The sequence below is a fragment of the Neodiprion lecontei genome, chromosome 7, assembly GCF_021901455.1.
Source record: "Neodiprion lecontei isolate iyNeoLeco1 chromosome 7, iyNeoLeco1.1, whole genome shotgun sequence".
Classification (NCBI taxonomy): domain Eukaryota; kingdom Metazoa; phylum Arthropoda; class Insecta; order Hymenoptera; family Diprionidae; genus Neodiprion; species Neodiprion lecontei.
Window position 1 is genome coordinate 20,836,320 of NC_060266.1, and position 26,704 is coordinate 20,863,023.

At 38.0% G+C, this 26,704-nt stretch overlaps 1 protein-coding gene across 1 annotated transcript in view; it reads right to left on the minus strand.

Moving 5' to 3' along the window:
• The window catches only part of LOC124295589, a 34,889-nt gene extending 11,470 nt beyond the window's left edge, over nucleotides 1-23,419 (minus strand). The window contains exons 1-2 of the mRNA XM_046746028.1: nucleotides 23,198-23,419; nucleotides 21,607-22,093 (exon numbers count right to left, since the gene is read on the minus strand). Of these exons, the coding sequence (XP_046601984.1) occupies nucleotides 21,607-22,093; nucleotides 23,198-23,419 (709 nt within the window). The remainder of the gene's footprint in view (nucleotides 1-21,606; nucleotides 22,094-23,197) is intronic.
• Between the last annotated feature and the right edge of the window lie 3,285 nt (nucleotides 23,420-26,704).

Genomic DNA, 26,704 nt, shown 5'->3' on the forward strand with positions numbered 1-26,704 from the left:
ATAACCTCCCCAAAATTACAATTATTCCTAAAAGAATAGACATTTTCAACACTTCTTTTATTCGTAGCGTTAATTACTATATTAAAGACATGAACATTGACATTTTGGACGCCCAGTTATGCAAAACAGAATGAAAAAAAAGGAGAACCAAAAAAAAAAAAAAATCGCAGTGATACAGCAAAAATTGAATATAAATAAATATTGAATGACATATTCAAAAAATGTGTTTTATATAGGAAACGTCGTGCGGCAAAGGTTTTACGAAAATTTTAAACAAAAAGAGTGAATTGGGCACAATTCTTACCTTTATTGACTCGTTATAGGCGCAGGTAATCCATGTCGAGGAAGGTTTTCTTGTCACACACACACACACACACACAATAACGCACGTTTTCTTCTTTTTTTTTTTTTCACCACAAGTATCTGTCGCTGAACGTGATACGAACACAAACACAAACAAGCACTAACCGATTCCGAACGGTACCTGAAAATTACGCGTCGATTAGCGTCGAGTGTTACGATCTGACTGACTGATTTACCGGTCAGATTTGGTTCGTAGTCCATCCCCCTCCCGGTCCCCCTTCTCCCCCTCTCCGCCCCTTTGAGTATACTCAAAATTCGCGCTTTCGCGTTACGACGAAAGGAGAAACGAAACTGTAGAACACAAAAGTGAAATTCTAAGTTCCAAATGAACGTCTTTATCCGTATTCGGTGGACTGACTTTCCTTTGTACAATTTATAAAACTCTTTTGACTGTTTACGTTCGGGAAAATCGATCGTACGACGTAGGAAAGAGAGTATTTTTTCGGAAGGAAATAAGTATTGCGACTTGAAAATTTTGAGCGAAAAAATCACGCGTTAAATAGGCTGAAGAATTTCATCGGAACAATATAAATGGAAATAAATTATAAGAACGATAAAATCGGGAAGAGAATTTATTTTTTAATCAACGATCGTTAATTATTTCTCCAAGATTGTTGGACACGTGGGATATTCGACTTGGCTAAATAAATTGTATTAACAAAATAGACGGGACAATAACAAACTCGGCACAAATCGTAACACGTTAATTATCTCGCGACTTTATCTCTGGACGTTCACGCTCTTACTGCTCGGTAATCCTCTTTTCATCCGATCGGTCTCTCAGGTCGACCTAATCGTACACACAAAGTGACGCGCATATTGCGAGGGAGAGTAAACATACAAACAGACAGAGACAGTCGACTTCGCAACATCTAAAGTGACCTTTAACACACGGCTGTCGTCAATTGTCAATAAATGGCGTTACAGGTTGATGAAAGAAGAAAAAAAAAACAAAAATGTAGGGTTTGTCCGATTTCAATTAATTACGAACCATTTTGTTGGTGAATGAATTATCGATGAAGAATTACTTGGAGAGTTCGTTTTTCTTTATCATCTCTTCAGTTGTCACGAATTATACAACAACGAAGTTACACATATTCTTTTCACAAGAGTCGTGTTAACTAAAATCTTGGTGATTTACAGAAATGGAAAATGAAAAAAAGGAATAAAGAGATTAAGAACGACGTAAAAAAAGTTGATCAAGTCTGCGATGAATTCGAAATGAATTGTTTTGCAGCACAGTTTTCTCGGGATTAACTTTTTCAGTCATAGTTGTAATAATTGTTGCCAACTATTTTACATCCATTTTTTTTTTGTATACTGAGAGAACTTTGAAAACACATTTCTTTGCGGTTTTTTTTTTGCTATTTCTGATGATATATTAATAAGTTTTCAATACTCGAGAGTAATTATTGCGATACAATGTACACTGAGAGAAATTTTTATTTCCGGTTACCGCTCAGTCCTTGACTATTTTCATTTTTTACCACAATCGAAAAATATAGTTCCAGGTAGAAAATGAAAATTAGTTTTCTAGTATCCGTTACTATTCTTTCGCATTACGATCACTGTTGATATATTTTCTTGCAACTGTTGCGAAAATTTAACGCTCGTGCAAGAATAAATTGACGTTAAAGCCTCATTTAACTAAAATAGTAGAGTAAACCTGACAAACTGATTTTGCGTTGCAGTCACCAAAAAAAGATCGACGATAGCGGAAAATGTTTAGGCGTACCTCGTTTTTCGTAATTCCAACAATATTCAAACAGTTTTTTTAACGATACATGTTTTACTGAATTTTTCTAGTTACTGTAACAAATGAAATTTTTCTCAGTGTAAATTATTATTGTTAAGAATAAATTGATTGAAAAAGATCGTGATCATTGACGAAATAATTCACTTTTGAGAAGGTTACCCTTTTTACACGTCTACATGTTTTACATAAGTTCTAAGTTTTCGGGGTCGTTGATTCCGAACCTGAAAATGGATTTCAAAAATTAAAAATCCCGGATCCAATATGGCGAACAAAAATTTAAAATTCTATAAAATCCGGAGAAAAAACCCTGTCCAAGGGTATTCGGGGTCGTTGATTACGAATCTGAAATCAGATATTGGAAAATTCAGTACGACGAATCTAATCACCGACTCCAAAAACTGCTGCGCACAGTTATTTGATCGTATTCAATAAAAATCGAAATCTTCGTCTACCGTATCAGAACCGCTATTTTGAATTTTGAAAATCTGAATTCAGCTTCGTAAACAGCGAGGCCAAAAGCCACAGAATACTAGCTCGTGTTAAAAATTGACTCGGCACAATAATGTTTTACTAAAAGGACTAAGTCGACTGTTTATACAATGAATTATTTTTCTACATTCGGTTGAACGAAATTGAATCGACGAAATTATCTTCTCAAAATTTCGACACCGTCATTCTTTTATCCTATTAATATTCCTCGACGATGGACAATATAAGCCCGATGATCATCATACTTATCTTTGAGTAGGCACACAAGTGGAAGAGGGTGGGGGTGGGGGTGGGGGTGGGATATTTTGCGTGGGCGTATTACAGAGCAGGGTTGATGGATAGGGAGTTATAAAAGGGCGGGGGGGGGGGGGGGAGGGAAGGGGATCCCGTCATTAGCGGGTTTGGCGAGCTTTTGAGGGCGGGTGACGTCGTCGCTTCGTCCCGTCGAATATCAATCTCGAAGATCGCCGATGACGGATTTCATCGGGGGCGTAACGGCTAACCGGAAAATGTGCTCCGTGCCGATGTGTATGAATATGAGGGTGTACGTTTCGGTGTATAAAGAGCGAGCCGCGGTATATTGATGATTTCACACAAATCACGCGATTCCCCAGCGACGGAGGGAGGAAAAAAGCGCAAGACGAAGAAGAAGAAGAAGAAGAAGAAGAAGAATGAGAAGAAGAGGAAGAAAAGAAACGAAAAGAAAAGAAACGGGAAGACGAGGAGGAAGAGGAAAAGAACTTTCCGACGGGGAGGTGGAGGGGGGAAGAAAAACGTTCGGAATAACGAATTCTTCTCTCTTCCCCCCATGTCGCCCATAATATTTATCCAACGATTGTCGAGGGCTGTAGGCTTCTGAGGAGGGTGTCCGTAAGAAAAATTTCATCCCCGTATACGCGCGGTGATTCGGAGACGCGTGAAAAACGCGGAACGACTTCGATATCACCGATAATTGCCACGCCTCGGTAAGTTTATTGTGCCGAGCTTCGCGAATCGATATACGTTTTTGACGGATTATTCGAGTTTTTTCATATGCAGTTATCGACGAATAGTCGAAGAATTTAGCGTAGAACGCGTTTTGAAACTATACCGACAGATTTGTTTGTTTGAAAAATTTGTGGCGATTCAAAGCTTTTACCCCCCCCCCCGAAAATCATATCACGTGATAAGGCGCTGAAGCTGATTTCAGCTCTATTTCAAATTGTTTGATTTAATAAAATGTGGTGATGAAATTCTCCGCGACCTAATATCAATTTTATAAATGTAATATAAATTTCAAAAAAGCATCGATATTAGCGGAGATCTTCTCAGGGAAAAGTTGTTGCAACTAAGAACATCCGTCTGTGACGAAAATCGATCAATTCATCTTCAAAGCCACCGAAAGTATTTCGTAACGTTCGTGTAGTAACTGAGCTAAAATCTTAAACTTAAGTAAACAAGTGAAAAAGAGAGACAATTTTAATAAGAGAAAAACGATTAGAATCAAATGTTTTTAAATTTTAATACTTTTTGACAACTAATGTTTATGTACCGAATAAGTGATTAATAACCGAATGTTTATACATTTAATTCTGAGACGCTCAATTTCGTTCATAACTCGTTGAATCTTTTAGTGAATGAAAATAGTTCACGTTTGTTAGATTTTATGTGAGTTCAGAGAATTGTTTTATGTATAATGTGCCTTTTTTTGTCAATTAATTATCAATATAAATTGGTGCTTTTTGTCGATATTTTATCTCGAGATAGTCGTTCGTTGAGTTTTTATCGAATAAGGCGATAAGATATGTTTAATAATAAAAAAAAAAAAAAAAAAGTCAAACACTGGGATGATGTACAGAAACTATTCCATATTAAAGTTTTATTTCAGATAGCAGGAATGTAATGGGAACGTCGAATTGATTGTAGAAAAAAGATGTTTCGGATCGTCCCTTGATCCTGAAGTTCTATCACGATCTCGGTCATTTTCAAGATTCGTTGATTTTCGAATCTACCGTTCAATTCTGGGAGGTCAATTTAGCGATGAAAACAGTCTGACTGGATTGAGAATATGGTCGAAAATTTGTCAAAGTCACCCCGCTCAATACGGGCGCTTATAATCCGAACTCTATAGTGAAAAGTCGATACGACGAGAATAACATGATCCGACACTCGCTTGTAATATCCTCGTTAAAATTTCTTCCCCACAGAGTTCGATTTAGGTAGTAAAAGGGTTTGATGAAAGATGACGCGACGGCTCAAGAGTCCAATTTTGTCCCATTACTCAGCTGAAGGATGAAAATTCGGAACGGTTTAAAAATTTAGGGCCGTTCAGGAATTTCGAATCACTCGTATTAATTCGAAAACTGTATTTGTAGAATGTGATGTTAATTCGAATTTTGGTCTGTTTGAAGTACAAACATGCGAATGACCAAAAAGTCAGTTAAAAACGTGGGAAGACTATAAATGCGAAGTATTGTATGGAAGAAAGATAAAAATTTAGAATGCAAAAATTATTTTTGAGAATGGGCGAGATTAAGAAGGGCAAAATATCGAGTTGCAAAAATACCAAAGTGTCAGAAAGTCGACTGTTCAAATTTCAGACTCGCGCTTTTGTCCGAAAATTACGAATTCCAATTTATCAATAACGACTGACCAACGACTCGAAAGATCAAAATCCCGAAACCAATCGAGACAGGATGGACAAAATACCGAAAGCTTGCAAGACGTCGGAGACACGTTTATTTTTTCCATTGTGACCAGTCGCAGCTAATAGACGACGTTACGATTGCGAAGTGACGCGAAGACGTTGACGCGAATGTGGAAGACGATTCAACGTAATGATCTCGTGAATAAATCGAACATACGGGGAAAAAAGATTTACCGTTTAAATGTTGTTAAAAATATGTTGCCTATTCCTTTGCGTTCTTTTTTTCTTCGATGACACGGACGATTGTCCGACGCAATGAGATAATCTTTACAAAACTAGCACCGAGTCGACGAATTTCACAAATTCCGAATTCTCAGGAGATTCGTTACTTCGTCCTTTCGGGATCCTGGTCCTTCCGCATTTTGCGGATCGAGATCTTGCTCCTTCTGAACTTTGATTTTCGCAAAATAATTTTTTTCGTTTTTTGGCTGTTCGAAGTATCAGCCGTTCTCAATTTTTAACTTCGTAACTTTCGTTCTTCTGTACCTTCACATTCTGTGCTTTTTTCATTTGAAACGCCGACTGTTCCGAAGATACTTTTTCCGATAAGAACGAACTTTCGGGAAAACAGTTATTCTAACGGATGATTCATCGAAAATTCCGATTTCGGTACATTGAAAATTCGTTAATTTAAAATTCGTATCTCGAAAATTTCGGTTTTTCAACCAGTCGACTTTTTGGTCTTTCGGAATTTTGATCCTCAGCCGTGCCTTGGACACTCCAAACATCCGGAATCTCCTTCGCCGGCTGTTCGGCGTTAGCAATGCGAAATTCGCAAGCGGAATTGAAATATCGAGGGTCTTCCGGCCGGAAGTACGAGCTTAAATTATTTACACGGATCTTCGCTCACTCCGGCAATGCCAACCCCGTCATTCCGGTATTATCAAGCTGACCCCAACCAGTTGCCATAACCTCGGATGATCTCGCCTGAAGCTTCGCAACGAGCTCTCGCAAGTGGATTTAGGATCGCAGAATCGCCTCCGGGAAAAAAAGTGACAACCGAAATGAAGAGAGAGACTGCAAAGAGAAGCACAAAAACGGAATTTTCAAGAAATTTTTCGACGCAAGTGTCGAATCGAATTAAATAATCAAGTTTTCGAATAATTCGATTCAAGTTTCGATCATTCGAATTTTATTTTACTCCAAATTCCCGTTACAAAAAAAAAAAAAAAATGTGTGCGTAAAAATATTTTTCTCCAGAACTTACTTCTACCGAAAACTTTCTCTCGCATTTACGAAATTTGGAAATCGTCGGAATTTGAAATTTATCAATTAATTTTTAGAAATCGAATCGATTTTTTGTCGAACAGAATCTCGACCAAATTAAATTAGGTACCTAATTTCAAAATAGCGACAACAAAAGATTCGAGAATTCTGAGATCTGGAAGAAAGGATTTCAATAATTCGACCATTTGATTTAATGAAATACTTCGAATTAGAAATTGACTGGGAAATTTTTCAAAATCGCGACCACTTTCCTGTCAGAAAGGATCTCGATAAATACCGATCCGATCGAATAATTTGACTGAATCGAACTATTCAACCCCCTGAAACTACTCGAACTGTTCGAATAACTAAAACGCAGTATCCGAATTGTACGAATACTGAAAAATTTGAATCGATTGAGCAACTGTTTGCGCATCGCTAATATTTTGTTTGACAGAGGGGGCGATTTTACTTCCTCACGATGCGGATAAGCCGTTCAGCTCGTTTCCGGTTTGATGCCAAGCCGAGTTATTAGATTCATCAGATAGAACCCGATAATAAAGCTCGCGTATATACAATCGCTGCCCGCGCATCGCGTGCAGATGAAAGATCATTGTCGAAAAGTTTGACTCGCCAATTTATCTCATCAACTCGTTATGGCGAATTGAATACTTTCGTCCTCTCTGCTTTCGTGGGTTTATTCAGTTCTGATTGATTTTCCCATAAAATGTGCAGCATTTTAAATCAATAGCACGAACGGGGTCGGGGTTGAAGTTCCGAATTTTAAAAGCTCCGAAAGCGCCTGATTCCGAATTGTTCGGTGGCGAAACTTTAAGTAAAGAAATCAAACTTTGGAGAAACAACAAAGTTTCGAATGGTCGGAAAGCCGGTGGCTCAAAGTTCCGAAATGCGAGATTCCGAAAATTCAAGTTCCGATCGAATAAATTTCCAAAAAATAAAGTTTTGATAAAGTAAAAGATGAGAAAAAACGAAAATCAGAATGACCAGAATTCCGAACGTAAAAATGTCGAAAATCAATTACAAAGAAAGGATCAAATTGGTGAAATTTCACTAAGCCAGAAATTCGCAGAACCGAAAATCTTCGATCATTCGGAATTTTAGGCGTTTCAAAATACAAAACTTTGGTTTATAAATTAATCTTTTCCACTTTGTTATCGACGAGAAAAACGATCGATGGTAGAGAAAAAAAAAAACTCGAGCCAAAGCTGGCCGAAAGTTTTTTCCAACTCGCTTTGAATACCCGATCACGTATGGACAAAAGGACGAAAGAAACTTCGAAGGACGAACAACGCAATAGAAAAATTGAAATTGATATTCGGACGATTCTTGGTTTCGCGAACGTGTTTCTTAGCGGAGCGAGACGTTACACCGTAAGTAACACCGTAAAAAATTGTCGACGGCAATGTTGAATGCAAATATATATATATATCACAAGATATTCAAATAACCAAACTTACAGTCAAAGCACGACTACCGCAGCTGAGGGGAAAAAAAAAAAAAGAAAAATTTCCCCGGACCGTTTGGCCTCGGTGATAAAAAATTGACAACAGATATGTGTCCCCGAAAGTTTGCGAAATTGCGATACGTGCTTCTGGCAAAAACGTCGCCCCACCGTAAAAGAAGTCTAATAATGTTTGCACTGTCCATGCGAATTCTGAAACGATAGCGACTTTTTGCGTCAATGGATTAGATTCACGAGTATTTTCATAAGGCTTCTCACGTCGATTCGACCAATGATTTTTCCCTCGTCATTTTTTGTCTCGTTTTACGATTTTTCATACGATCCTCCGATCTCGGAAAAATCTCTGATGAATTTTTTTGGATATTTATCTTCCAAGCCTTAGTTTTTTACGATTATTCAAACCTGTACCAAAAATCGGCATTTTTTTTAAATTTCTAAAAATTCTCAAAATTCTTATTTCTCATTTCAATATCTTTGATACCTGTTCAAAGATGAAACGATTGTTTGTGCTGTATATTTTTTTTTTTTACCTTGTAGCACTTTAAACATATTAAGTAAATGAAAAAAAAAAAAAAAACACTACGTCAACGTTTAGAAAATTATCCGTTAATAACGAAAAATTTTGCATTCCTTCGTAAAAATATTCACAAACGAGCTAGAAAAAATTAAGTATGGCAGTAAGAGGACTGAAAAAATTCAGGAGTGCTTTTTTGATATCGGAGAAAAACAGTGAAGCGAATCAAAAACGTCGAGGTAAAATCATTGATGGAGTTGACGTGGAAAGCCATAAATTATCCATGCCTGAATGAAGTTTATAAACTAAGAATTGTGAAAAGTAACGGGGTGGGATTCTGTTCGAAATATATCGGGAAGTTTAAAAATCGGGCCAACTTTGAGCGTAATGAGAATGCGAATGTCTAATTGCGAAATTCGAATGTCGATAAAATCTGAATTCGTGACGTCATCGTCGCGGTTATCAAATCGTCGGTTCTGGTCTGTTGGATATTACGCAAGCCTCGTCCCCGGATTCGTGAAAATCGCACACCTTCGTCATTCAGACTGCGTCGATCATGGGACCCCTTAGGAATAAGTTAACGCTCCTACCACGGAAAGAATAATACCGATTTCGGGGGGCGATTGTCGCCAGAAATGAACTCTCGGCGACGATCCGCGATCGGATTGCAAAACCTCGTCGATGAGTCGGGTTCTACATTTCAAGTAGCACCTCGCCTGGCTTTAAATTCTGGCCGCCTTAACGATACGAACAACTGTTAGATAGTCTGGCAGTCAGAAGAGGCCTGAATTAAAAGTGTTCAAGATATGGCTGCATTTTTCTTTATGGTGATTTTCTACCCAGCGGAACTCAAGTCTGAAGTTATTTTTTCGTTTCGAGGAAACGACAAAAAAATAAAAAATTTCTCAAAAACTACTGTCGATAGTTTAAAAATGACTTTACCATCCTGTAGAGCCGAAAATTCTACATCGAATTATATCCTCGTATGTCGCAAACGGAGTCGGATTAACAAATTGATAAAAACGAAATTATACTTATCGATCGCATCTGGGGAATTTTGATGAAGTAATTTTTTTCTTTCCCAATTTGTTGATCCGACTCAGTTTCTGATATACATATATGTGGACATAATTCGATCTAGAAATTTTCGCTCTACACGATGGCTAAGTCATTTTTTACCTATCGATACGCAGCTGTTGAGAAAAAAAAATGTACAAAAAAACGTAACATTTTTCTATTTTCTCGAAATGCTGATTATGCAACTGAAAAATAACTTCGGATTTGAGTTCCTGGGGGTCGAAAACATCTGTATAGAAACATGCGGCCGTAACCGAAAATTTTTTTATTCAGACCTGTTGCATCGGACTTTATAGTTTTCTCAAATTCATCAATAATCGAAACAGACAAACTGGACACAAAGAGAATCATCATATATGAAATAAAATATTTTGAATATTGAGAACAAGGTAAAAGAATTCTCTCCGGCCGGATAAAGTGGAAAAAGATCCTAATTTCGAATATCCTTAAAGCTTTTCCCAGGAACCGACCATCCATTTTAGGGGATGGGGAAAAAAAAAACGTGGCGTGGTTTATACGTCAGAGTCTCAAATCTCGCGATTTCTTTCTCTCTCTCTCTCTCTCTCGAAATAGAAATGAGAGAAATAAAAAAAAAAAATAAAAATCCGTGGTCGCACTGAAAAATCCTGAAAAACGAATATCCGCGTAACGCGAGCTTCGACACGAGCTTTCGGCACGTCCGAATTGAAAAGGACGATTTTTTACTAGCCGCGATGACAGATCTACCAACATGAAATTCCTTCAACGCTCCTTGAACGTGTCTGACAAGAAAATTTGGGATAGAATCAAAGGAGCCTCTCTCCTCACTTTTTCCTGTTCGCGTTGCTGTTTGTCGAATTCAGCAGGTTCTCAGTAAAAAGATTCTTTTCGAGATCAAGAAAGAGAAGAAATGAAGAAAAAAATAAACAACATCTCCGACTGTTCTAATCCCCGAGATTTTTCCACACCTCGGAAATGTTATATATATGTATACATATATAAATATATAAATGAAAATATGATACCTTTAACTCTGTGAATACCTCACGATTTATATGCATCATGTATAACATAAATTGCATCGCATTGCATGGCCGGCTGGACAGTTGGCTGCATTTGTATGTAAGATAGGATGTAATATCCATGCGACCGGATATTAAAAGGCTTTATAGTGCACTGGATGCCCAGCCTTACGAAAGTTATGAAACTTCAAAGTACGAGGCGAGGCGGCTCCTCCGCCTTTAGACTAGCCGTGAATACACCTGCAGACGAGGCATGAATAGAGATTGATGCAGGCCTTTCCCACCCCGAGAGTGAAAAATTTCTCAACAATACATATATATATAAGTAACCTCGTTTACTTCGTCCAACCAGGGGGGACGAAATTCGACTGAATCTAAAACCATTTTACGAATCGACACGGATTTTCCATTTCAACCGATGTAATATTATTACACGAAGAGCAACTGTTTTCAAATTATACTACATTTTCTTAATTCAAGAAAGAAAAAAAAAAAAAAAAAGAAAGAAAGAAAGAAAAAAGAATGAAAAAAATTTAACATTTTTTCACCCTTAGTAAAAATATTTCATGAAATCAAACCGCAAGCACATCATTGATGTTTAATTTCAAATCATGTTTCATATGCTATAAAATAATTTTTTTTTTAACGAAATCGCTTCTTTTCATGCATTCTGTTTTATTTTTAATTTTTTTTTTTTTTTTCCATGCCAACTAACCCAAAAGTTTTGCCACTTTTCGTTGTTTCGTCCAAAAGTTGTACCTTGTGGTCCAAATTGGGCAATAATTTTTTTACGCATGTTACCTCTGATGAAACGTCGAGTTTTTTTTTTTTTTTTCGTTTTTTTTTTCAATTTTCTAGCAATCGATGTCCGTTTTCTGTTGCTTTTCACCATCACAGATTAATTTCTCATCCAAAACTTTTCAACCTTTCGCTGGGAACAGAATTTTCTTCAAAAAATCATTTAATAATCTTCAAAATTGTCACGTAAATTAGAATAACCCGTTATCCGATTTGAAAAATAATAATATAACAACAACAAAAACAACAACAACAACAACAACAATAATAATAATAATTTCTCACATTTAGATCTCAGGGAACACTTTTGTGAAAAGAGAGAAGAAGAAAAAAAAAAGAGAAAAAAAAAACCAGAAGTGCCGAACGACCCGTGCAACGCAATCGTACTTCCGGCCTGTAATAATGGTAATAACAGGTAAAAAAAAAAAAAATAGTTTGAGGAAAAACAAACCGTAATCTCTGTGCAACGTCGTTAAATTTTATCGCATCGGCTAAGTCTTGCACGCAGGCAGGCTGACTGACAGGCACGCACCATACACTGTTCCGCGCACTGACAATGAGCCAGAAAAATGGCGTGCTCGATCATAATTTGCGCTCCTTGGGTCACGTCCTCGAACTTGACCCTGTCGGGGCACCTCCTATTATACTCGTTCGTTTTTTCTGTTCGGTAGATATCGTCTCTCAACGCACTTAACCCGCTTGATGGGGTTTGTCAGGTTCTTCGAACACTGATTGGGGCGTTAAAATCCAGTGACAAACTTATCGAGGATCTTTAACCACTAATGAGCTACTAGAGAAAACCGTAATTGGAGGATCGAAAATTTCACAATTTTTCAGATCAAGTGAGATATCACAATTGAGCTGTAAATTTCCTACAAAATAGCGACCGGAAATTCGTCTATGACGCGCTGTATCAAAGTAATAAACAGTTTTCTTAAAATAAATTGCAGGCGCGTGCATTTTTTCAAATAAAAATTCACCAGAGTTGTCAGAAGAATTCGGCGTTTCGGGCAATTGTTTTTTTTTTTCACCGTATGTTAATTTGCGCGAAGAAATTCCGACATGACCAAAATAAGAACCAGCCTATTCAATAATCAGCCGTGTTCTTAAGCTTCGCCCTCGTGTCAGTTCCCAATAAAAAAATAAGAGCATCGGTATCCACTGTACACTTGGAGACAATGAATCTGAGACGGAAAATTTTTTACACTAGACGGTTATGTTGGCAACACTGAGAAACCACGCTGTATATTTTACAATTGAATAGAAACATTTCAGCGTTGGTTTCATTCGAATCCATCAAGCGCATCGCGAAATCACCTGGCTGCTTCCCCATCTTTCGGGTTTGGTTTCTCCCCTTTGAACCGTTTTTCCGCAGATGAAAAAAGAAAGAAAAAAAAAAAAATACGTGCCTCTTGGTTTCCAATGTTCTACAACATATTATACACGAGTCTCGTCGAAATCAGAGCGTGGGGGGAGGGGCACCAAACTGAGGTTCCTTGTCAAATTAATTGTCCCCAAATTTACATCGCGCGAAATTTTCCTCTGATGATAAAAGAAAAAAAAAAAAAAAAAAATTCCTTTACCTGTATCACATTCGCGTTTTTGAAACCGGTGTTCAGCGGCGACGAGAAGAGGTCCAGCGGCGATTTGCAGTCCGTGCGAAAGTACGTGAACGATAAAAGCGACACCGACGACGACGAATCCCCAGCCACCCTCTGGGTAGTAATGTTTCTTAAGGGTGACCCTCTTTCGGGCGTTCAAAGTTGTCAGGGACTCCTCGGCCTCGTCTACGGGGTCATCCTGGAAGGCATCCTCGCCCCCGAGTCCGGCCTCGAGGATCAGTTGCTCGGAGAAGCGGCGCCTCATCATCTTCGGCGTTATCGATACGCAGCTGTCCCTTCTCACGCTGCTCAAACTCAGTCCCGAGTCCCTCCGACCCGAGGTCGCGACGTTTCTCGCATTTAAATTTTCCCGCCCCGTTGACTGCAGCGTCACGACGCTCTGGCAGGTCGACAGCGACGCTGCCGAGTCTCGCCGCTTGGTGGCGCTGCCCGAGGGTGAGTCCCCTGTTTCTTTCAGCGAGGCCCGCCTGCCGCAGTGCGCGCAGCATCCGCAACGACGAATCGAGTTCTTCATTGGCGAGAACTTCGGCTTTGAGTCCGTTTCTCCGTTCGACCGCGACGATTTTTTCGCCAAAATCGCACCGTCCAGAGAGCATTTGCGACCGTTACTAATCAACGCGCTTTTCAATTCTGTAAGGATTTTATTTATTTTTTTTTTTTTTTTCATTTTTGGTCAAATTGGTACTGGGACTGAAATAATTCGGAGATAAGTAACTCATGGTAAAAATGACCTGTGACAAAAATAACCTAATCGAACAACACCAGTCAAATAAAAAAAAAAAATCAAAATAAACCACTAATTTCATATACCAATCATTGTTTTTATTAATTATAGTATTTTGATAATAGAGTCGAACTTATCCTAACCTTTGGAATGGTGTGTTATGGTTTCGGTTCTTTTTCTCAATTAATATTATTGACTTAGGTTATTTTTTTTTACAGGTTATTTTTCTCGTGAGTTACTTTTGTCTGAGTTACTTTTGCACGAGTTATTAAGGTCGGTTACCGGTAAAATTCATCCACTTCTCGAGAACAAAAAAATTCTATCCAAATTTATCCGAAAATATTTGTGCAAGTCATGGTTCCGAAATTTCGTGAAAAAATTTTGAATACAGTTTTGAAATCGTTGCACCTAAATAACTGGAACTCTTTTTTTCTCACTGTTATCTTTTTTCATCAACGAAATTGCTAAGCTTTTATTATATACTTCGAAATACTTCGATATTCAGTTCAAAAAAGTAAAAAACTCATCTGTAGTAAAAAACTGCAGACGATTTCTTGCTCGAAATTGACTTGATGAAATTTTCTATTCGAGAAAATTATCTCAGGCACAAAAAATAAACTCCGACTTATCGTTTATCATTTGAAGGCTGTTTGATAAACCGAAAGCTACCGAAAGCTTATTAACTCGACAATAATTTTCTGAAACTTGTAAAAATTTCTAATATACATAAATAAAACAGTTGAAATTATTTTCCGAATTCTAACAATATCTTGGAATTATCGTAACAAATTTTTTGTTTTCAAACGCGAGGATTCTATTTTCTTTAAAAAATTCCCAACCGCTGTCCGTCGACAAATTATAAACAAGCATAAAAAATTTCCCCTCCCTCTAAACTTCGAGTAAAAAGAAAAAAGAAAAAAGAAAAAAAAAAAAATTAAACAATCTCGCATCGCTTTGACAAATCGTTTTGCAGATAAATAGTCAAGAAGATATTCTCGAGAAATGTTATCACCATAAACTTTGGAATCCGCATCCGCGTCGCGAGGTTCGTCCTCGTCGTTTTCCCCGTCCGTAACAGCGGCGCTGTAGGAATTCCTGCGTATCCTGAAGGACACGGAAGCCTCCCGAAGACGGTCCCCCATGGCGAGGTTCCCCGTAGCGTTGAAAATAAAGGTTCGAAGAAAGGCGACGTCGGATCGGCGCGTGAAACCGGCTGACCAATCACCGGAAGCCGATTGGGTGTGAAATTGGCACCGGGGACGAACGGAAGTCGCGAACGCCGTCCGATAATTACAAGACTTTTGGCAAAAACTAGAGAATCTAGGACTCCGCGACTCGGTCGGACTCGAGTCTAAGGGAAACTGATCGCCTGTCCACCGACGGCGAAATCACTTTCCATCTTCTCCGGACACCTTGAAATTCCCGGCACGCTTCGTTAAGGACGTGTCTCCTCCTCCCTCTGCAGTCACGCCGTACGCGCAGCCATGCTTATCCACCTCCTCTTTCATCGATTATTACCGTCACGGCGATCAACGTTACACTGTTCGACCTCCGGTGGCGCAATTTTTCCCAAAAGCATGTGTTACTCGAGCTTTTAACAAGTGTTGATGCCCCACGGGAGTAGACGTTGAGTGTAGCGTTTCAAAAAATGTACTAAAATATATCGGAAACTAAGGATTAGACTTAAGAATATTTCGGACACAAGCTGTTGTACGTGAAAGGGGACGTCGGACGAGGGTCACAGTTTTTGGGCCCGTTGAGTCCCAATTTTTGTTTTTTCAAATGGAACCTCTTATTTATTATTGTATTTTATTATTTCTCATTGAAAAGTGAGTATGTTTTCAATCGAAGTCAGTTTTTGATCTTCGTCTTCGAACAGGCCCAAAACGTAGAACTCGTTCTCATTTTCAAATTCTTCGCAAAGATTGACAATGCACTGCCACTCTTTTTACGAGAAAGCTTCGAATTAGATTTTGGGCCTGCTCGAAGACGGAAACCAAACAATGGCTCTAAGTAAAACTTACTCACTTTTCAATGAAAAATCAGACAATGCGATAAATAAAAGGAGGTTCTATTTGGAGAACAAAAGATGGGACTCAATGGGCCTAGCACAGTCCACGGGCCCAAAAACTGGGAGGCTCATCTGACGTCCCCTTTTATATACAACTACTTATGTTGAAAATATTTTTTAATTCAATGCTTAGTTTTCGATATATTTGAACACATTTCTTTCAAAATTCTAAAATTGTAGATCTAATGTTCTTGTAGAAAAAAAAAAAAAAAAAAACCAATTGTTTCGCCACAAGGAAGTTGGCGAAACATCTGCAAAGTTGTTTTACCTTAAAATTCTCCGTTACAACAATTCCAAGAACATCTGGAAGCCGACTTTCAAGTGGATAGTACATTTAATGTTCACAAAAAAAAATTGAGAGACCAGACAGGAGTAAAAAAAATAAAAAAATAAAACCTCGGTAAATAAAGTAGATAACTATAAATTGGTTTTTATCTTCTCGTCGTTTTTGTGCTTACTCAACTTTCCATTCCTCGCGAAAGAATACTTTCTAGTTCTCTTGATTTTTTTATAAGTACCACGGTATAAATTCCGCGAACAAACAGTGTGTACAAACGAAAAAAGTTCCCAACCTTGCAAATTTTCACGACACTCCATACCCTTCTCGCTCTTCTTCTTCAGCTTCTCTGTGTTTTTTTTTTTTTTTTCTTTCTTTCTTTTCTTTTTTCTCTCGACTCCGAATTCCCGCGGGTTCGTTCCTCGCCTCTCTTCCCTTCCTTGTCGTACGTGGGCGAATATCGAGTCACCCACGTGTCCGAAATTCCACTCGATAATGACGTCCGAGGCATCCGGGGAACCCGCGGCTCTCCATTGTCGTCGAATAAGGCCCACGGGGCCCGCGGCGACTCCTAGACCTCGGCAAAACCGTCGTCCGGCCTTGACGGGGTGATTGATGGGATTCCGAGGTCGCATCTTAATCATCTGATCACGAATTTCCACCGGCTTTACCCGCGCCAGCGGTCCAGCCTTTGAGCTTTCATTGAGAAAAGTTACCCTACACCCTTTCCACACCCCGTCCGTAATTTATGACCGACATTCACCGAGAGTCGAGCTTCCGGCGCGTGACCAACGGCCTCAGATATATTCCCATTTCCACCTTCCTGCCTGCACGGATCTCTGCGACGGTATTTAGCAGAGCTTTTCATTTCCATGTTTCGTCCCGTGTATTTTATCAAAGCGGTTCGAGGCCGTGTAGCAGTTACGCATTTACCGACCGAGCAAACTCGCTCTTATTTTTCTTTCCTACATCAAGCAAACAAATGAACGGAAAGGGTTCAAATTTCGAATCGTATCTCGAAAATTGTTTAAAAAAAAAAAAAACACGTGGTTTTTCGACACGTATTACTGTTTCCACATTTCCCCCAATTCGGAAACCAAAAAGTGCATAGTTGAAATATTTTATACAATTCTGGAGAGAATGAGGAGTAGGATGAGTCAACGTGAAACTGTTTTCACGCAATATTCGCGTGACTGAACGAAAACCAGGAATTATAATAATTTCGTAAATATGAGATTACGATTTTTGGGATGTAAGTAACCTTCCTGAGATCCGCTGAGAAACAACGATATTGCACCGTCGAAATTTGCACCATTTCCGTTCATTTCTTCATTGAATTAGGGAGGAAAAAGGGTGAGTTTACTCGGTCGGTAAAGGTAGGACTGCTACGCGACCTTAAGCCTGTCATACACTGCACTGAAAGTGGAATTTATCCTCGAGTGAAAACAAATTTATTGTTCTTCCATCGCGAGAGTTACGCAAGGATACTTCGGAAAGAAAAAAGAAAAACAACCCTTGAAACTGGGGAGTAGATTTTGTTTCTCATTAAAATTAATTTCTATCGTTTTTTTCCTTCCATCGCTTGGCGAGCTTTAGTGGGCTAGAAAATGAAAGCCACTTTTTGTGCTTTTGATCGTCGACGGAGAATCTACGAAGATTGACAGTGTTCGATGGAGCCTTCATTTTCATCTGATCGAATTATGCCACTTGATGAAATTTAACTTCAGTCTATAGAATTTAAGCGATTAAATATGACTGGAATATTCAGTAAATTCAATTGGTTAATTCCGCTGACCACTTGATAACAAATATTTTAATACCAAAATCCGATTAAAGCGGAGAGAAAATCCTGACGGTTTAAATTTTTATTATCATGGTTTTAAACCAAAGGTTTCAGCTTTCCTGACTCACTGAACTTTATCGAATGTTTCATTTTAAAGCCTGAGTCTATCATGAAAATCCGTTGAAAATTGTTTAAAAAAATATTCGAAAGTGAAACTAGAAAGAAAAAAAAATCTTGTTTTTGATTCCTGACTAAAACCGGAGTATTTCTTTTTGGTGAGAAAAAAAAAAAAAATCTCTCTCCCGTCAACAATCCATTTTCAAATCGTCGAGTTAGATCAATAACGGCGGCGGCGAAAAAATCTATGCGTTGCCTGCAAGAGCTCCGATATCGCTTAAACCGCGTTATAAATTTTATAGCGGATTACATTGTGAATGTGTATAAAAAGCGAAGTGGCTGCGGTCCGCAAAACGTGGCTTATAGCAGGAAGTGGCGCAAAAACAGTTGAACGAGCTCAAGAGATCATAGAGAGGTCGACTTGAAGATGCGATTTTCAGCCTCCCGGACGGCCTGAGCTTTGATCTCGCGATAAAAAAGCTCGCGCCACTCCGCGAGGTTTGCAAAAAATAATTCTTAACGGGCGAAACGGCGGCGGAGCTGAGGAATAAAGAGTGAAATAAGAAAGTAAAAAAAAAGAACGTGTGTTGCAGGCTGTTTCAATTCGCGTAACGAGTTCTCGAACGTACGTTAAAAGAACAAGTATAAAGAATAAAGAGTCGAAGAGTATGTGGAAGAAAATACTTTCGCTTCTCCTCTCATTTCTCTTTCTCACCCCGTCGTCGCGTCGACGTAATTTCCGATTTAATTTATCTTTCGGAAACTGATCGCTGCTGCGACAAACGCCGTCAACGTCGATACGTTGTTTCTTTTTTTTCTTTTTCTTTTTTTTTTACATCCGTATTAATGTTATCATTGCCATTTTATCATCTTTCAGGCTTTTGGCGGAAATGAAGAAACAAAAATTAATGAACATGGTCGAAGCAATTTACTTTTTCAATCTGACTTTTGAAATTGAAATATGCGATTTGAAACAAAGAATCGATAATCTGAAATCATGAACACTAAATTGAAATGTAAACATAGTTAAGCTAATCTTGGATTAGTCTGCTAGTTATTGGTGTATAATATTTATTTTATTCAATCACCTAATTAGCAGTTAATTTTCTCTTTCCCTTTTGTTAGTTATTCAAAGATTTTTCATTCTTAGCGCACCAATCCTACGCACAGGTTTTTGCAACTACCTTAAGGTTTATATTTGTACTTTCGTGTATTTAATATATTTGTAATTTTATTGCTGGTAAATAATGATGAAAATAATAAATGAAATTAAAAAAAAAATAAATAAAATATGTCGACTGTATACATCTTTAAATAAAAATTTCTACGTCCACTGACTGATATTCACGTTTAAACGTTGCGAGGAACGATTATGCAGATTCTCGGCTAAGGCGCGCTGACCGAGATGATGCCGAAAGACGTTCGCCCACCACGTGTTGTATCCCAAGAGCTTTTAATAGCCGCTTCCGCAGATAAAATCCATGCGCAATTATTTAAAAAAGAAAAAAAACTCAATCGATGGTCGCCGGATTCACGGGTGAAATTTATTTTTTACAATTAAAAATCTGATTTCAATTCAGATTTAAAAATTAAAACGGTAACAGATTGAATGAAATTTTACTGGTAATAATCTGTCCACTGCAATTACTAAAAATTGACATAAGAGAATTGAAAAAGAAAAAAAAAAAAAATTCTGTTAACAATTTTAAAAACATTGGATTGAAATATGGGTTTAGGTATGTTACCAGTTTTTGATCCTCGGTTTTACAGTTTCGTATTCTATTTGCGTTGATTTTTTTTTTTTTTTTTCTTACCGTCTGTCATGTCTGAAGCATCGATGATAAAATCATCGAAGCTCACTTATAACGTAGCTGTGAGAAAAAGTTTGTGATCCATTGGAAATCCACGTGAAGTGGGTAAAGAACTGGCTTGGTTATTTTTTTTTTTTTTTTAAATTAGCCTCGAACTCTGTTCAACTCTGAATGAAAAAGAAGAACAAACGAAAAGCTTTCAGAGAAAGTGAGAGCTCGAACCGAGTCGAGGGAATCAAGTTGATCAAGGATTAGCGGTGGTTCGTTTTCGGTGCTTTCATAAATCGACAAAAAAAAAAAAAAACTGAGAGAGAGAGAGAGAGAGAGATACAAACGCGCCTTTGCTTCTTGGCTTTTTATACTCGCGGCTCATACACTTCGAAGGGGTGCCCCAAAGGCACTGCGGACCCGAAAACAAATTGGACCACTAAGAACCCCCGGTGATCAAGCTTGAAATTTATACACAACCAAGTCAGATTTGTGACTGTCGAGAAGTTGCCTGCGTAACGTTCTCGTGGGAATCGTTTCCAGCTGGTAAATCGATACGCAGAACGAAGTTTAAACGGACATCCCATCGTATTAAGTAAACCGCTGGGAACAATGATAAAATGCATTTCTAGTCAGGGATCATTTTGAAATTAACCAAAACGAGCTTCTCTCGTTGCGATCGCATTCAAGGGTTGAAAAATATTGCCCGAATTTCACTTGCAACGAACTTTTATATTATGGGATTTGATAGGGTGTCATTTCGGCGGTTTTCAAGACTTATTTTATTAGATTACACACTGTGTTTTATGATCCAGAGCTTTCGAGGGATTTGCGAAATTGTTTTCAAGGAATTGAAGACACTTTTCTTACAATATTTCATGAAAATTTCGTGTCATGTGTAGCCCATGTTTTTTTAGATTTTAATGATGGTTTGAGAAATTTAGTCCATTTTCAGAAGTTGAATAGTTTTCAATGATTCTAGTTAAGTTCCGTTTTCCTTTAGTCAAGAAAAACCCCATCGATTAAGATCAAAATCATAAAAATCCGTTTCTTCAGTTTCGAGATTTCATCAATCTAATTTTTTTCTTTATGATTGAAAACTATCGAACCGATCGTATCCAAAATATAATCAGTTCTGAGTTAGGAAAAGCCCCATCGATTGAAACCAAAATCACCAAAATCCGTGATTCTCGTCTCCCATACGAGGGTATTCGAATATAAGTGGCGAAAGTCAATTCAACCTAATTTTTTAGGTTAAAGAAATTCTAATTTAAGATTCACCAAGGTTCAAATTCTTTTGTCCTAAAGAAACCCTTGCATTTTCAACCCCTCGTGAAACAACAGATGAAAAATCGATCACTCTCAGACACACACCCGGCAGACATCCATTCGAAAATGGTCAGAAATGATTCTTTAGATTTCGAAACATCGGTATCTCGACCGTTCACAATAACTTCCCGAAATCATTTTTTTCTTAAAATCTAAGAGTTCCAACTTTTGTTAAAACACAAATTTCAACAACTAACGGCTGATAAGACGGGTCAACAAAATCTTGCAACAAGGAAGGTGCTTACTAAGTTTTTAAACACCTGTAATCTACCCTCGTTGCAAAACCATATTTATATTGATTCTTGTCATGTTTCTTGAAAATTCAAAAAATTGCTCCAGCTTCTACAAAAGCAAACTTTGATCAGAAAAATAATTCTTGACCTTTATTTGTAACGTAGGAGAAACCAGAATTTCACACGCAGAAGCCTGACCCAAAAATCGTGTTTACCGGTGTAATCAGTCGAGAGTTTTCACGTTGGATGCAATGAGTGAATTTTTTTTTTCATCTTACCTGCGGAATGGAGCGCGGGGTGGTGGAACTTGACTTCGGCGGTGACGTGCCAGGCGCCAGGGGCTGCAAGCTGAAGTCCAACGCCGAGGAAATGGACCAGAGCTGAACAAGTGACGATCACGTACCCCCAGCCACCCTCCGGGTAATAGTGCCTCCTGAGGGTGGCTTCCTTGCGCTGATCCAGGACGTGACGCCCGAGGGATCCGTTCTCCCCTTCGACCGTAGCGTTGTTGCATCGCTGCAAGTTGCCCCCGAAGCTTTTTGACCGCTGGGCCAATCCGGACTTGGCGATCGCCGAACGCGACTCGAGCTGAGTCGATTGGGACCGGACGCGACGTTCCGTGAAGGTTCCGCTCTCCGGGCAGTTTCGCTTCGACGTTTCCGGTCCCTGCGGCTGAACCCTGAAGGGATCGATCTTCAGGAGCAGCGTCTCGGCCGTGCACTTCGGGCACGCGTGATTCGACACCTTTGAATCGCCCCCCGAACGCTGGAAAACATTTTTTGATAAAAAATTTGGTGTGCGAGAGACTTTGTTTGATGCCGACTTGACCGGGTCTCGCCATGTTTTTTTTTTTTTTATTTTAATTTATTGAACCTTTTTTAGGTTATTGCAGTACCGAATTCAGATTGTTTTTTGTTTTTTGTCTTTCATTTTTGGTTTCGCAGTTTTTAAAAAAAAATCAAATATGTTATATTCTTTCCCGTAAAGCAATCGTTCCTTCTGTTTCAGTATCGCCGAGAGTTTCGAACGACTTTAGTTTTTTCATTTATTGGCGGGTTGCACATTTCTGAAAATCATGAACAATGCTTCCCCCCGAGAAACAGTGATATCCATTTTTCTGTTTTATATATTCTGTTTAAAGAAGCTCTGAAATTTTCACTCTACAGAAAACGATGTTTGAGAGATGGTTTTTAAAATTTTGAATCAATTTTTCAGCCTCTTTGACTATTTGATAATATAAACATTGTCAAAGTTACGAATAAAGCGGAAAATGTTTATTTCACTACCTTTTATCGTAGTTTATTATTATATAAAATTATTATTCATAACCAATTGCAATTTCCTCTCGATATTAAGATATTTCTATTACAGAATCAAAGCGACTTCGCGGATGAGAAAGTTATATTTATTTTTTTTTTAATGTTTAAAATACTCGTCCACTGATTTTTTCGAATCCAAAGTTTTGTCAAAGTCTCGAGGAATCGGATCAGAAACAAATAATTGAGTCCATGTTGGAGACGATCCGAAAACAATCGGAACAATTAAGGAATAAAACTCTTTGCCAAGATTTCGAAAATTATATATATATATAAAAAAAAAAAAATACAAGTACTCAAAAATGGTTGCATAAGAAACAGAAGGTGAAAAAAGTGACTGTAAATTTGTAAAACCTCAGATCATGATATATGATATGATTGCTGTACATTGTCGCACTCGAAAATGCTGCGACCAAATAGAAAACAGCGATGATGAAACCTGGCAAAACTTGGCATTGAATGTCTCATCTAGGCAAGTAATAAACTTGAGATTAGATCCGAGTCCAATGTATGTATATATATATATATATATATATGTATAACGAAGTCTAACCATGTTCTCCCGAGGGTCCTTCTCCTGGTTGATGAAAAGACGTCCACCGCCGTTCTCCAGTTTCGGAAGGTCGCCAGAATCCGAGGCAAGTTTAAGCTCAGGCTCGCTGCCGAAGGACTTAGGGACCCCTCGATGACCAACCGGAAGTGAAATGGGCCAGGTGTCGTTCCGCTTGCGGAGTTGCCGGTGAATTTTTCGCGTCGTTTCGGGTACGTCCGTCATGGTACCATGAAACGGATCCCATTCCTCGGGAAGTTTCCCCCCGACTGCGGTTCGCCGCTCGTCAATTTCAACAATGCAAATCCTCCCCGCTTCGGGGTGAATCGTAGAACTCGCCGCCGGCAATTCGCGGGGGTTGTAATTGTTACCAGCGCAGAATTCTGGTATTATTGTGTAAGCCCTTGTTACGGGGTTGATGCGAACTTTCACGGCCACAGCACGCTCGGGCCACGAACTGCTGTGCCTCATCACGTGGCTCAGTTCTCCATGGCGCACCGTCATCCTCGAACTCTGAGGGTTTGAGAAAAAAAACGATTTTTTTTTTTTTTTTTTTTTTTTTTTTTATCAACGAGACGAAATGCCCCGGACGTAATAACGCAAAATAAAAAATAACCCATGACAAAACTAACGTAAACAAAAATTATCCGCAAAAAAATTACCAGTGACAAAAATAACAACGCGCACAAGAAAGCAACCCATGAAAAAAATGACTCGCAAAGAAATAACCAATTGTAAGAATAGCCGTTAAAAAAATAAGCCACGCAAAAATATAACCGGTGACAACGGTAAACCGCGTCAAACGATACGTGACAAGAATAACCTGGATAGTGATAACTACTGACAAAAATAACCCGTGAAAAAAAATAACTCATGACGATATAACCGACACAAAAATAACCGATGACAAAAATAAGTCTGCCGTAACAATCCGTGACAAAAATAACCAGTGACAAAAATAAGCCTGCCAAAACAATCCATGATAATAATAACCCATGACAAAAATAACAAATGACAAAAATAATCCACACAAAAACAACCCATGACAATAAGAATGCACACAAAAGTAACCAATGATAAAAATAATTCATGACAAAAATAACCAATGATAAGATTAATCCATGATAAAAATAACTTGTGATAAAAATAACCAACGGCAAAAATAATGCACCCAAAAATAACCCATGACAAAAATAATTCATACAGCATATTCTATACTCAGATTTTTAAAAAGATCGCGGTAACTCACGAATGTAACAATTCAATAAATACTCGATGCAGGGCTACGTACTGATAATATTATGAAAAAAAGAAAGTATAGATCGTTGGCCAACTAACCTTCTTAATTCATTTCCGTCTCATTATCGCGTTTGTCGTCGTCATCGGCGACGATTGCCGAACTGCGATCGCCACCAAAATTCCGAAATCTATCGACATCCGTGCACTTTTCGCGAACTTAATTAACTGCACTTTGCACTTAACGCGGGGTGTATTTTATGGGTTAGCGTTTTTTAGCCACCGCGATTCGACGCCTCTGACTGAAGTCTCTTTGATTACGCAAAACATCTTTTTCTGCGACATTCAATCAATTTTACTCGCACAGTTATCAGAGAAACTTGCTTTCACCGTTCGTTTTACGGTTGTCGGGGTTGAAAATTGCCCGAGACAATTACGTGCAATCGTTAAATGAAATTGTTATGGGAACTTCAACCTGCGATCAGAAAACGGACAGTTTTGACAACCGAAATTCGGTCACTATGAGCAAATTTCACAGTTAATACAGAAACTACCAAACGTTGTGTCAAATTAAATGAAAAATTTACGCGAATTACGTACAAAATTACTAATAATTACATTGCATGAAACAAAATTTCAACAATAAAGGAAGGAATGCGCTGTGTTTGTTAATGCTATTATAAGGCTCGTTAAAAATAATCTATAATTGTTCTGAAGAATGTGTCAAAAGTTGGAAACAAAAAACAAAAGAATCTCAACGTATTTTTCACAGCGATTTTTTTTTCCACCACGCTTCGGTAGCGTTTCATTTATGTATTTATTTTGTTTATTATTTATTTAGTGCCAGTTAATCGGGAAAAGGTGATGAAAAATTGACCTTGTTTGAAAAAAAAAGCAAAAAACTTTATCCGAGTTTGCATAAACCATTTGAAAAATTAATGCAATCATCGAACTTTTCGCGTGGCGTGAAATACGATTTTATTTCAAGATTATAATGATTGCAAAGTAAACTTTCCGGCATAAATTGAAAGGTATGGTTTTAATCGAATGTGGTGTTTGAACCCTTTATTTTTTCTTTCTCCTTTTTTTTTTTTTTTCTCTTTCGACGAGCTTTGATCTAACGAGAAGAATTTATTATATTTCTCGGGGAAAAAAAAAACGCCTCTCGCAAAAACATTTTGTAACAACGTACGAGGTGGAGGGCTTTCGTAGAAGGAAATTGTCCAAAGTTTATTCCCTATAATATATAAATATATAAAAAAAAAATAATATAAAATAAATATACAAATATACAAATATACAAATATTTGGGGTTTAAACTGAAATTCGTTCATTCGAAATCACGCGAGACAGAATTCTTATCCGCGTCTCGTTATTCGCGCTATTAAAAACACAACGACCGCTTCGATAACGGACATCTCGGCACTAAAACCAGCACCTGAAACCCAATGAATGCGGAGAAACGACTCGTTTCGCAACGAAGTTACAATTAACGGGTTAAAAATTCCCCCGTATCTCGGTTGCGAACGCGCACTGAGAGAAATTTCATTCGTTCTAGTTACTGGAAAATTCAAGTATATGCGAATAACCGGGCTGAGCGATTGATCGATTAATCAGTTTTTTCGATTAACTAGAACAACGATCTAACGATTAATCGAAATAATGATTAATTAAAATCGTCGATTAATAGATTAATCGTATTAAAGATAAATAAAAAAACCTGATCAATCGATTAATAAATAGTATGAATATTGTTAGAATAACAGAAAAATATAAGTTCAAGCTTATACTCTTCGGTCTGATTACAGTTGTCAATTATTAATTTTTTGATTATTGTCAGATTAAATCTGTTCGTTCAATTTATATCACATTTCATTTATTTTTATTCTAGATAAATAATTATCGCAATAGGGACGATAGTAACGAACAATAACAATATATACTAGATTATCTAGTTACGCTTACAAAACTAATTATCATTCTGTACCCGAAATGAAACTTTTCTCGTTGTGCGATAATGCGAAAACAAAAAAAAAATCAATCAGTGTATTTATTATAAAATTCTTAGATTAGCCTTCTTTATCTGAAATAAAAAAAAAAAAAAAAAAAAACGCGACAAAATTTTGCGGAGAATTGAAATTTACGTTAATGTGGCCCGAATTGTGTGTTCAGCCTGTAAGAAATGAAGTCTCGGAGTACGAATTGAAGGACTTGAAACAGCGAGGATCAACAGGTAATTAGAAGTCCGATTATCGGGAATCAGTTCGAGGCACA